The sequence below is a fragment of the Typopeltis vanoorti genome, chromosome 9, assembly GCF_054136105.1.
Source record: "Typopeltis vanoorti isolate ZY-2024b chromosome 9, IOZ_Tvanoo_1.0, whole genome shotgun sequence".
In the NCBI taxonomy this organism is placed as follows: Eukaryota; Metazoa; Arthropoda; class Arachnida; order Uropygi; family Thelyphonidae; genus Typopeltis; species Typopeltis vanoorti.
In genome coordinates this window covers 140,045,132-140,057,151 of record NC_143557.1, presented here as the reverse complement: position 1 = coordinate 140,057,151, position 12,020 = coordinate 140,045,132, and the positions used below count along the sequence as shown (strand labels likewise).

The 12,020-nt window shown below is 35.8% G+C and overlaps 1 protein-coding gene across 1 annotated transcript in view; it reads left to right on the top strand.

The window, feature by feature from the left end:
- Window positions 1-12,020, top strand: part of LOC150103628 (hemocyte protein-glutamine gamma-glutamyltransferase-like) — a 41,857-nt gene that overhangs the window by 16,419 nt on the left and 13,418 nt on the right. Inside the window, exons 4-7 of the mRNA XM_090397692.1 lie at window positions 1,935-2,213; window positions 2,319-2,437; window positions 4,184-4,291; window positions 6,400-6,583. Coding sequence (XP_090253818.1) covers window positions 1,935-2,213; window positions 2,319-2,437; window positions 4,184-4,291; window positions 6,400-6,583 — 690 coding nt within the window. The remainder of the gene's footprint in view (window positions 1-1,934; window positions 2,214-2,318; window positions 2,438-4,183; window positions 4,292-6,399; window positions 6,584-12,020) is intronic.

The window sequence follows — 12,020 nt, the reverse complement described above, 5'->3', positions numbered from 1 at the left end:
TTTAGAATTATCAATTGAACTCATTGAACTGCGATAATAATGAAAACTAAAACATCTGTTGCCTGATTTCAAAAAAGTTAGCATTAAGAGATACGAGTTACTATATTTGGTGTTGTTGTCGTGTGGGGTTCCCCTAGTTGTCCCTCAGAACAGGTTGAGCCTTCCTATGAGGGATTTTAAGTATGCATTGTTGATTGTAGATCGGAGTGTGTTCACCGGTTTGCCTGTTTTTTTTTGGGGGGGGGACGATAAACCCGAGTTTCCGGGTGAAAAAAAAACCCTCTACCTCCGTATGAGACCGGTTAACTCATCATTAGTCGAAAGAGACCAGATAATGGTTTCTCGTGGCATGGATGGGAATCGAACCCAGCTCTTGCCGACCAAAGGGCTTCGCCTATACCGAGTGAGGTACGGAGATATTTAGAGTTAAAGAGTAGAATAAACTCACTCCCCCCCCCCCCGAAAATTCCTTTATTTGAAACTATATAACTTCATACTTTTAAGCATTTTTTTTAAATGAGAAATGCTTTTTTGGGGGCCAGGATGTCGGAATTAAACGCATTAAGGCTATTTCAATATTTTTGGTTCCTCCATATGCTATTAGATTAAACAAAGTAGCTGCTGATGACTTCATTAATCAAGTACTTTGGCGAGCATGTAATTAAGTTCGTTCCAAAAGCTGTTCTTGTGTGCCTTTTATCTGTCTCTTATCTGCAAACAGCATTCCTTAACTGAGGATGCCACGCGTGTCTTAAGAACGCGTTTCCACTCGGAGTGACATCCCCAAGTAGTGTGATTTAAGAAGGTGAAGTTGTTTTTGTCATTCCCGCGTCTCTGATTAAGAAACATGAGATTATCTGGAGGAGTTACCAAAGTGGAAACTGCATTCTTGTCTCTTATATCTGCTACAAGACCAGGAACACATGCAGCGAAATTATTCACAAGGTTAAGGAGGTTAATTAAAAAAACCTTCTACTATCCCCTCTCCGGGTGAGTGAGAGGATGTTTCTTGATTACAGTATTACTCCCCTCTCCCCCCCACTCTTTTCCCCGTCTTAAGTAGCCACGTGATTCCTCTTTAAAAGAAACTTGGCGTTGATTGCCAATGCTGGAAATAGGCCTAAAAAGTCCTGAACACATACTTGGCATGTCTGTGGTCAATGTACACCGAAACACTTTATCTAACGCTTCGATTCACTCACAAATCATTCAGAAGAATTCATTAAACCTTTTTAATTATTTTAATTATTTTTAATTAAACCCTATTATAATAATATGCTTAGTTTGTCTGAATACAAATAAGTTCACATCCGAGTTGTTATGAATGAATACGAACAAAATGATTTCCTGTACATCTGAACAATTGTTCTAAACAGTACATCTAAACAGTCTTCATGACCATTCACTAAGCAGTTATTCTCACGAGTAATTTGATAAATAAGTATCTGAACAATTGTGTAGATGATCTAAAAGCGTGAGTAAAACACATAAATCAGTGGTCTATTGCAATATAAAACCCCAATCATAAATAATTTGTGAATTTAAGGAAATTCCAAACAGTTGAATTAATTTGCAACAAAAATTTTTCCACCGCGTTGACAAACGCGGTGGAAAAATCACAATGAGTTTCACTCTCGAAAATTGAACTTAAAACTCCACCTATTTTATTCTGTATGAAATATATATTGTTAGGGTTATTTACCAAGTGATGATAGCAGTCGTCTTCCCTACTCTCCTCCCTGAGTATCAATTAAAATCATTGTTAACCATGGACCAGCAGCGAGTGATTGAGTAAATATATCAGTTGGCTGCCTACCAGTCCTCAAAAAGTAAGTTAAGGCTAAACGACCCTTGGGAAATAAAAGATGTTTGCGGATTTATTTATTTAATTATTCTAGATTGTTGCATGAACGTCATTTTGTTTTAACTTTTAGGGCCAGAACCTCATTCGATCAGCAAGGGGACGATGATCATTCTACCAATTAGCCAGGAGAAGTCGTTCACCAAAGACAAGCACCTGTGGGACGTACGCACCCATCATCACAGCGGCGCCATTCTCACAGTCCACATCCAGATTCCAGCTGCAGTGGCTGTGGGGGTGTGGAAGATGCAGATCAATTCTTACTCACCCGATTCCCCACCGAATGCGGCCCCCACTGAGATAAGAAGATGTGACGATAATGTCTACATTATCTTCAACCCTTGGTGCAAAGGTGCGACGGAAAATAAAAACAAAATTAGTCCGATTTTTAACTTAATTCTCAATATTTTGTCAATATTCTCAATACTTTAAACAATGAAGTCTATTTGTCTTCTAGAGGACTCTGTATATATGGAAAATGAAGAATGGAGACGAGAATATGTTTTAAATGACGTGGGAAAGATATTTTATGGCACCAAGCGCCAACCGAAAGGTCGCAGATGGATCTATGGACAGGTAGCTTTTATTTATGGACTTCCTAAAGAAATTTTATTTAATCAATTGTATTTTATCGAAGAAAGAAATACATTTACTTCATTCTTGAGAATATATTTAATCTTTATACTTCTTGATGTCGGATCCTACTTCGGTTTTCCTAATTTCCCAATAGTATAACCAAACTAAGCCCTTTTGCTTCGAAGTGGAAACCCTGCTTTGTTTTCGAAACTGAAGAAAAGTAAAATTAATAAATTATATTAAATATGCAATAAATAAAATAAATAAATTCTTGAACTTCCTTTTATTCTGGTTTTTAGCGGTAAATTTTGGAAATGAGCAGACAACCGATATTCAACCTTAGTCATTGTTGATAGGTGAGTTTATTCTACCGACGATCTCTAGACTTGAAGGGTGACGAAATTACAACAGACAACTCTTTTCGTATTTTCCATATGTCTAATGAAGTATACACTATATTTCATTTCATATAATCTATGTGAAATATACAGTATACTCATATTAGAGCAGTGAGTAGGTAAAAGACTACATATATTTTTATATAATTTTTATAATAATATATATATATATATATATATTCGTTTAACACACATACACACAACGACTTAATCTTGCAGAACTGAGATATTTCTAAAAAAAAAAAAGAGAATATTTTAAAAAAATTGAGAAATCTCAATAACTAGATGCTTATTGACAAAAAAAAAAAAAAAAAATCAAAATATAGGAAATTGAAAATTTTATACAAATTCTTCACAAGCCGATTACAGCGCCCTCAAGTAAATTGTTGTATTTATTTTTACATATTGCTATTGTTGATTCTCTTATGTAACTTGCTGCAGTTCTTGACTTGCTTTTAGTATTAGTATTATTTTTAGGTTCCTCCAAAGAGTAAAGACTCATCATGGGAGGACGATTTTTTTTTAACTGTCTAATGTATTTGATACCTTTCTTTTGTAATATATTTAATGTTAATGTACTCGCTATCCACTCCCGAAATGCATACTATTCAATGAATAGTATTCATTCACTACTCTTCAAGCAAAATCCTGTTTATTAATTCGCTATTCAATACTTCTCAAAAGATGAGCCATTATTCATATTTTAATGTGTGCACGCATATTTGTTTGTCTTTTAGTTCAGACCACGTGATTGTTGTCTGCGTTTCCGAGGGAAGTCTAAAGAAGATAATATAAGAGAATAGAATAATATTATAGTAAAAAAGAATTCATTTTTATTAACTTAAGCGCATAATTTCAACTACAAAATTCCTTTCTGAATTATTTGTGCAGTTGCCATGATTCGTAGAAGATAATCTGATTAAATATCTTTTCATTTTCATGACAGTAAAAACTGACTTTATAAAAAATCAAAATGTTTTCTTTTCCCTGCCAATCTTTAAAACGCGAACAAAAGATAGGTCGATTGTGGCTTCATCTATTGTGAACAATACGAACGTAATACTAACATTTGGTGTTACGTCTGACCTTGAAGAGTACTACGAGAAGTCAATGAAAATTAAGGAAACATAATAGCAGGATAATAATCGAAACAGAAGGAATCACATTATAAGTTTCTTATGAGTTTTGTAACTTTCATTTACTCCACCATTCCAAGTTTATTTTAGAATGATACATTTTCTCCATTACACGTTGTTTAATCTAACTGCAATTCCTGCAGAATGCGTGTTATTTACTGCTCATTCAGTTTTAAATCGCCGAAGAATAACTGCCTCTTCTTTCTTTCCAGTTTACAGACAGCGTTCTGCCAGCAGCCATGTTCATATTGGAGAACACGGGTCTCGACAGCACTGGAAGAGCAAGCCCGGTTACGGTGGTCAGAGGAATATCGAAACTGGTAAGGGAAGACATTTTTGTTGTCTTCTAATAGCCATGTAAGATTGTAATTACGGCTGAAGCAATTAACAAGGCGTTGGAGGCAGCGTATTCTCTGGCCGATTTGTCTGTCTTGCGGTGGAAAAAGTTTCCACTGAAAGCATAGCTTTAAAAATACTTCGGAATGAACTGTGATGTTTTGCCATTATTTCAGTGTTTAATTTTTTATTTAATAATATCTATTACTTAAATGTAATGATCACAAGGAAATTTATTAATAAGACAATTTTATTTATTTATTTAAGGGTTGCTTTTCCTTTTATTTATTTATATTTAATAATAAACATTAATAAGATTTAATAAATGTTTCTTAAAATTATTTTATTTCCTTAATCAAAATAAATAAATAAAACTAAATATTAAATAAAAACAAATAAAGAAATAAAACAAAAATATTATTCTGTTTTTTTATGAAGTAAAATGATTTTATAATCGAAATTCATATAAGGCTCTATTGGGTAAAATCGCAGAAAAAGTTATTCTTACCAGCTCCAAGCCTCCGTACACACAAGTTAAACATTCTTCCTAAAGAGCAGTTTGGGTTTCGTCAATTCCATAGTATCACACAACAGATACATGGACTAGTCGAATACATCTCCATTGAATACAATTGGCATCAATTGTATTCAATTGACATAGCCAGTGCATTTGATAAAATTTGGCATTTCGGATTACTGCTTAAACTGATCTCAATTGGAATACCGATGGAAATGGGTCACCTAATTAAATCTTACCTTTTTGACAGGCGTATGCAAATCAAGATCAACGGTACAGTATCAGCACAGAAAGGTATCTTTGCTGGAGTCCCACAAAGATCCTTAATAGCACCGATTCTGTTTTCCATGTACATGGCTGATATCCCACACAATCCATTGTCATCTATCAGGGCCCTCTACGCGGATGATACAGCAATATTAGCCAGATCTCTACAGCCACATCTTCCCATCAAAAAACTGCAAGAAAACCTACTACTGATTGAAAAATAGTTCTCCAAATGGAGACTGCAAGTGAATCCCCAGAAGAGCATAGCCATGCTCTTCTGGGTAATCTTCAAGCCTGCTCAGGCTTCTTCCTAAAGGGGACATCTTCCTGTTTAACACAAAAATCCCGTGGCAAACAGAAGTCAAATACCTTGGTGTACTACTGGACAGAAGGCTAACTTTCAGCTGCCCTACCAAGGCTCTCTGTGTAAAGACTTCAAAAGCCATTGCTCAACTCTATCCTCTAATCAACAGGAACGGTAAGTTAAACACCAGAATCAAACTACTTATCTACAAACTGATGGTTCGTCCTATATTCACTTACGCTTCTCCGGCTTGGAGCCATACCGCTGATACTAATATTTTCAAGTTACAACGAGTGCAAAATAAATGTCTACGAATGATCCTAAACTCTCCACGGTTGGTCAGAAATTTGCAACTTCATCGGGACACAGATGTCCCCTACATTTACACTTTCCTGCAGACTATAGCAACAAAGTTCTTTTCAAAAGCATCTATGCATCCTAACAAATTGGTTCAACTAGCTGCAAATTACGAGACAACAGATTACTTCAAACTTAAAAGACCAAAAGCCATGTAATTCTGATGTTTAATCTTCCAGCCTGCTCAGGGCGAGCAATTGGCTCATAAACTTTTCCGCTCACTGTTTCCCTATCAGATAGCGGGGAGTATGAGAAGCATTTTGCTTCACCCTTTAGGTCAGAAATGTTAATCGTTTAATTCGATTATTAATTGTCATAAAACTCGACATAAAATGTACTAACAAAGAAATTTTATTACGTCATAACACCAAAGGTTTCTGGGATATCCCACATTAAGCGAGCAGATGATTATACATTTGTTAAATTTGAATGTAACAAAAAATCATTTTGGTGTGCGAAAAATCTCAAAACTGTAGTCAATTTAATTAAACGACAACCAGGATGCTTAGATTGATATTAATGTAATTTAAATTACTCAAATTCATTAACTTTAGAGTACAAAACTTTAATATAAATAGAAAGATTAAGTTATTGCTTTCTTTTCGCAGAGAATAACAGCTAAGCTTTATTTTTATGATTGTTTGTAGGTGAACAGTGAGGACGAGGATAAGGGAGTTCTGGTGGGCAACTGGTCCGGAGAATACGAGGATGGCATCGCACCTTGGATGTGGACCGGAAGTGCTGCGATATTGGAGAAGTACCTGTTGGGAGAAGGGTTGGAGCCCGTGAAGTACGGACAGTGTTGGGTCTTCGCGGGGGTTAGCACTACGGGTGAGTACTCGTGAGGGTTGTTCATTCGCATGCTCATCGACGCAAGTTGCGTTTACTTGTAAGAATCGATCATTTACAATTGTTTCGTTTATTTAAACTGAGTAATGAGAACGGTGCTATTAACAACATTAACTTTGATATTTTGCACGATGGGGTGGAGGAGTGCATTCAATCTAGCTGTAGTGAAAAGTAGAGACCGAGTGGGCTAAAAGTGTCTTTCCCCTTTGGGATTGAAATCGCGTTAGAAGATTTACTTATTTTCGTTTCATTTTTGAAAAGTGAGAAGCAGTTCCATGTTCACCATTTAAAAACGTCATGCCTACGTGGGGTTTCCCATTTACCTGTGGCGTCGTTTTCGATTTGCCCACTGAACAAGCATTTATAAACGAATGGCATTTCGTAGTATGCGACCTAATAAACAAATGCAATTTTGACAGTAATCCGCTCATGAAAAGTTTCAACTTTTCATAGACGAAATCAGCGATTGTACCGCTTCGGTCAATTCATGGGCAAGACAGTTCTGTTTCTTGATGATACTGCTGTTTCTGTAATATGCGAAGGGTGTGCACTAGAGCAGCGCTTCCCAAGCTGTGGGCCGGGGCTCCCTTGGAGGCCGTAAGTTTTGTTGAGGGGGGCCGTGAAATAATGAAAACAAATTTAAAGTGTTTTAAGACTAAGTAGATTTTTTTTAATCTTAAAAGAAACGTATTTAATTTTTATTATTTCTCTTTTGTTCTTTTTTATATTTTAATAAAAAAAAATCACACATTGGTTCACAAATTTTGCTTCCTGCTTATTTCGGCGATTAATGAATATTAGTAAATATATGAATAAACATACAAGTTTCATTTCAAAGGTATTGATAAGAAATACAAAAAAAGATTACAAACGCAAAATCTTGAATATAAACTGTATTGAATATAAATGCAATAAATATTATAATAATATATGTCTGTATTACGATTTTTTTTCGAGGGGGGAAGTGAAATATTTCAATTTTTCCAAAGGGGACTTGACATCCATAAGTTTGGGAAGCACTGCGCTAGAGGACAGAGGTACAATAGCACTAACTGATAGGGTGCTCATAGTGAGCATTTACACAAATAGAATATATTTGGTGGTGTGCAATGTAAAACGCACTTTGGACAGTAACTCGCTCATGAAAGAGTTCAGCTTTTCATAGACGGAACTAGTAATTATAGCCATTCGGAGGGTGGGGAGGGGCAGTGGACGAAGAGGGTTCATAATGACTAACTGTGTTTTATTATTATTATTATTATTATTATCTAAGCCCTCCAGGGAGTCAAGGACTCATCGAGGGAGGCTGTAAATTACCCAACCCAGCTATCATACCTTCCCTTGAATTCATTCACACTAGATGCACGCACTGCCTGTAAGGGCAAATTATTTAACTCACTCACTGCTCTCTGGGAGAAAAACCTAGCTCTTACCCCTTTCTTGACCGCAAATAAATTTAACTTCCATGGATGCCCCCGTGTTCTCTCCCCGCCTTCCATATAACGAAAAATTTCATCAGTTGAAATGCTATAACACCCATTCTAAAGTTTATAGACCTCTATCATATCACCCCTCTTTCTCCTTTAACCAGAGTCTGTAATCCACATACTCGCAATCTGTACTCATAATCTAAATCCTATAATACGGATGTAATCTTTGTATCACTTCTTTGCACCCTTTCCACAGCTTCTTTATTCCCTTGGAACCAGGAGACCAAATCTGCACATAATAATCCAGGTGTGGTCTTATCAAAGCATTATAAAGAGGCAAAATTACTTCCTTATTCTTACATGTCAAGTTTCGCTTCAGCATAGAAATTATCCTCTGAGTTGTATTTGCAATGTTTGCTATGTGACCTTTGAACTTTAAATTCTTATCCATCAATACACCATGATCCTTGCCTCTTCAGTTTCTTGTAGCATAACTCCGCTAATATAATATGCCGCTGGAACTCTAATCACGTCAAAGTGCAGAACTTTACACTTACTAACATTAAACTGACAGCCATTTTCGTTTTCCCAGATTTCCAGTCTATTCAAATCATTTTGTCAGTGCTGAATATCAGTAACATCCCTGATTGCCCTTCCTCTCTTCGCATCATCGGAAAACAATTGCACACCTGATGTTAGACACTGCCTGATGTCATTAATGTACAGATTGAACAATAATGGCCCACGGAATGAACCCTGCGGTACACCACTGGTTTCCTTAAATCTGGTAGAATTAAGGTAACACCCACTGTATACCACTTTTTGATATCTGTCTGTCAACCATCCCTTGATCCAAGTCAATAGATTATTTTTTAGTCCCATATTCTCCAGTTTACACAAAGCCTATCGCGTGGTTTACACAACAGCTTATCAAATGCCTTAGAAAAATCCAACATTATCATAGTGTATCCATTCCCTTTATCAAACTATGCCGTAACATTGTTATAAAATATGAGCAAATTGCTAAAACATGACTTTTCTTTAGTAAACCCATGCTGATCCCTGCAGAGTATAGAATGCTTGTCTACCCATTTCTGTATGCGAGTTCTTACCAACTCTAAAATCTTCACTACCACGCCAGAGATATTAATAGGTCGGTAGTTATACACATCAGTTTTTGCACCACCCTTGTGCAATTGAACTATCATACATTCCTGTGGTATCATTCCTGAGCTGAGACTCAAGTTATACAAATGTGTGAAAGGCCTAGCCAATTCAGCTGAACATTCCTTTAACAAACGGGCAGATATTCCATCTGTCTCTATTGACAAATTCTTATCCAGGTTATGCAAAAGCTTTTCAACCTCATTTTCATGAACCCGTAGCTCTTCATCTAACGTAGTAGTAGCACCATGCACCATGCTGCATACTCCTGGTTGATATATCTTAGCAAAGTGAGCACTCATTAACTGAAAAATCTTCTTAGCTTCCGACACTCGTGTACCATCTGCATTCAATAAAGTTATTTTTCCACATTCATTCTTTCTTTTGCTTGTGGCATAACGATAAAATTCTTTTGGATTGCCTTTAGCTTGCATGGCCAATTTCTTTTCATACTCCGTTTTAGCTGTCCTCACAATATATATATATATATATATATATATATATATATATATATATATATATATATATATATATATATATATATATATATATATATATATAATAATAACTCCTCTCATTCTTAATCTCACGAAATTCTTTCCACATCATCTTCTTCTTGTGGATCTCTTGCCTAATAAGGCTGCACATCCATTTCACTCCCAACTTATTTATTCTTCGAACACTAGGGATACATTCAGATACCGCCTCTTTCAAGCACTTTTTCAAAGGTTCCCATGCATTGCTGACATTTTTTCCATTCAGTAACTGATACCATGGGACCAAAGATAGTATTCTTCTAAGTTGATCATAATTTCCAGCTTTGTAATTCAGCATGTAGCCTGATTTAATTGGAGCTTCAATACAAGTAGATACTTCCCAAGAAAGAACAGCATGATCCCTCTCACCAATTGATGGTAAATATTCTTGACAGAGATCCCTTCTGATGCTATGAGCAAATCCAACACTCTTTGACCTCGAGTTCCTTCTTTCACATGCTGCTTGAGAAAGTTATCTCCCAACAATTCAATAAATTTCTGTTCTTTCTGATCATGAGATTTCTCTTCTGCCTAATCAATGTTTGGAAAATTAAAGTCAACCATAATGATCATTCGCTTGGTGCCGTTTTGAAGAAAGGATTTTGAACCAATACGCAAAGAGCGAAAAACAAAGAAAACAAGGCTGCTCATTGAATGGGAATAAATGCAAATATTGTTAGCAATATAAGAAAGTATGTAAAATAAAAGACTTCCGTTGTATAATTTGATAAAATGGACTGAGAATTATAAAAATACTACGAAACTTATTGGAGATATTACCGTTATCACAACTATTAAACCTATGGCCTTTTTAAAGACTTTGTGGTGAAGACATCATAACAATAAACTGTAGACAGTTTAGTGATATTTGAAGCCTGATTTAGAAATCGTTTTAAATCTTTTTCTGACACAAAAATGGAGCCAAAACCGAGAAGGATCGAGAAAGTTTAGTAAACATTTCGACATAATAAATGTGAATAAAATCCTTCTGCAGCTGTTGGAAACGTAGAGATGACGTACAAAGAAGTAATCGAAATAGATGATAGCAATTTTGTTGAACGCACCTAAAAGAATGCGTTCTGGTTCCAGTAGAAGGTGAACAAATTATTTTAAGCACGTGGGTAATCACACGTCACTTCCCCTCACCTTCAATAACATTTACATCTCCATTCAAGATCGCACCTTTTTCCTTGTGATGAATGGTTTTTCTAGACAAAAGCTCATCACAATTCTCTAACACAGATAAGCTTCACATTTATTGAAGTAACTTCTCCTCTTCTTTCATTCCATTTACTTCTGTTTTCAGAACAACTTTCTTCCTACTGTTTTGTCAAGGACTCGACTACTCTCCAGCTATTTAAGAACACATCAACAGGCTTCTTAACTACAGGTGGAACTAATGTGCTATTGGGGTATTGGCGTGTAGAGACTGTAGGAAAGAAGAAAAAAATTCTTCATTCGCTTCTTATTATGCTGTCTAGAAGAATATTTTCCAACCAAGAGTAATAGAGAATCTGCCTGTGTATGTTGTATAATCCATTTTCATTTGCACTTGAAAATTTCAATTTAAAGTCATTTAGTTTACTTTTCTTCTCTTATTGCTAGCGAAGTTCAAAGAGCTACACATACACCCACTGAATCAGAAACTTCCGTTTAATACAACGATTTTCATGTAGGCATGTGATTGCCAATAACGATCCTCTTCAATTCCCTGCGCATAGTTCGGTGTGATATGGGTTGAGAACGGCCTTCGTTAAATGCTTCGGTCAACTGCTGCACACAAGAAGTTTCTGTTTGTCCGTAAGCCTTCTCAGACGACAACGATCTCTTTCCTGATAGACTGTCTTAGAACCCCCCATTTACGCCTCTTAGACAAGCATGTGGGTTATTTTACTCGGGATAGCTCATCTTTTGAGAAACCAGTGAGCTCGGCTGCTTTCAAAAAAAATCGTAGCTCCAGCCAGACGGGCACCCGCAATAAGACCTTTATCGAACTCCGAAAGATCCTTTGTTTTTCACATTCAAATGGAATTCAAATAGGAAATGATTTTATCTTGGATACGTTACTCTTTGTACATGATTAAGTTATATACGAAACAACCGAGGACAGTCTGCAAAAATCTGTATATAAAATTGAATTTAATAATAAAACAATAATATAGATCAATCGCTTAAGAAAAAAAAAACGAAAACTATGGCATTCAAAGGAAAACTACCCATCTTAACTAAAATAGCAATAGCAATAAAATTATTCAGCAATTCTATAGATTAAATTATTTGGGCTATAAA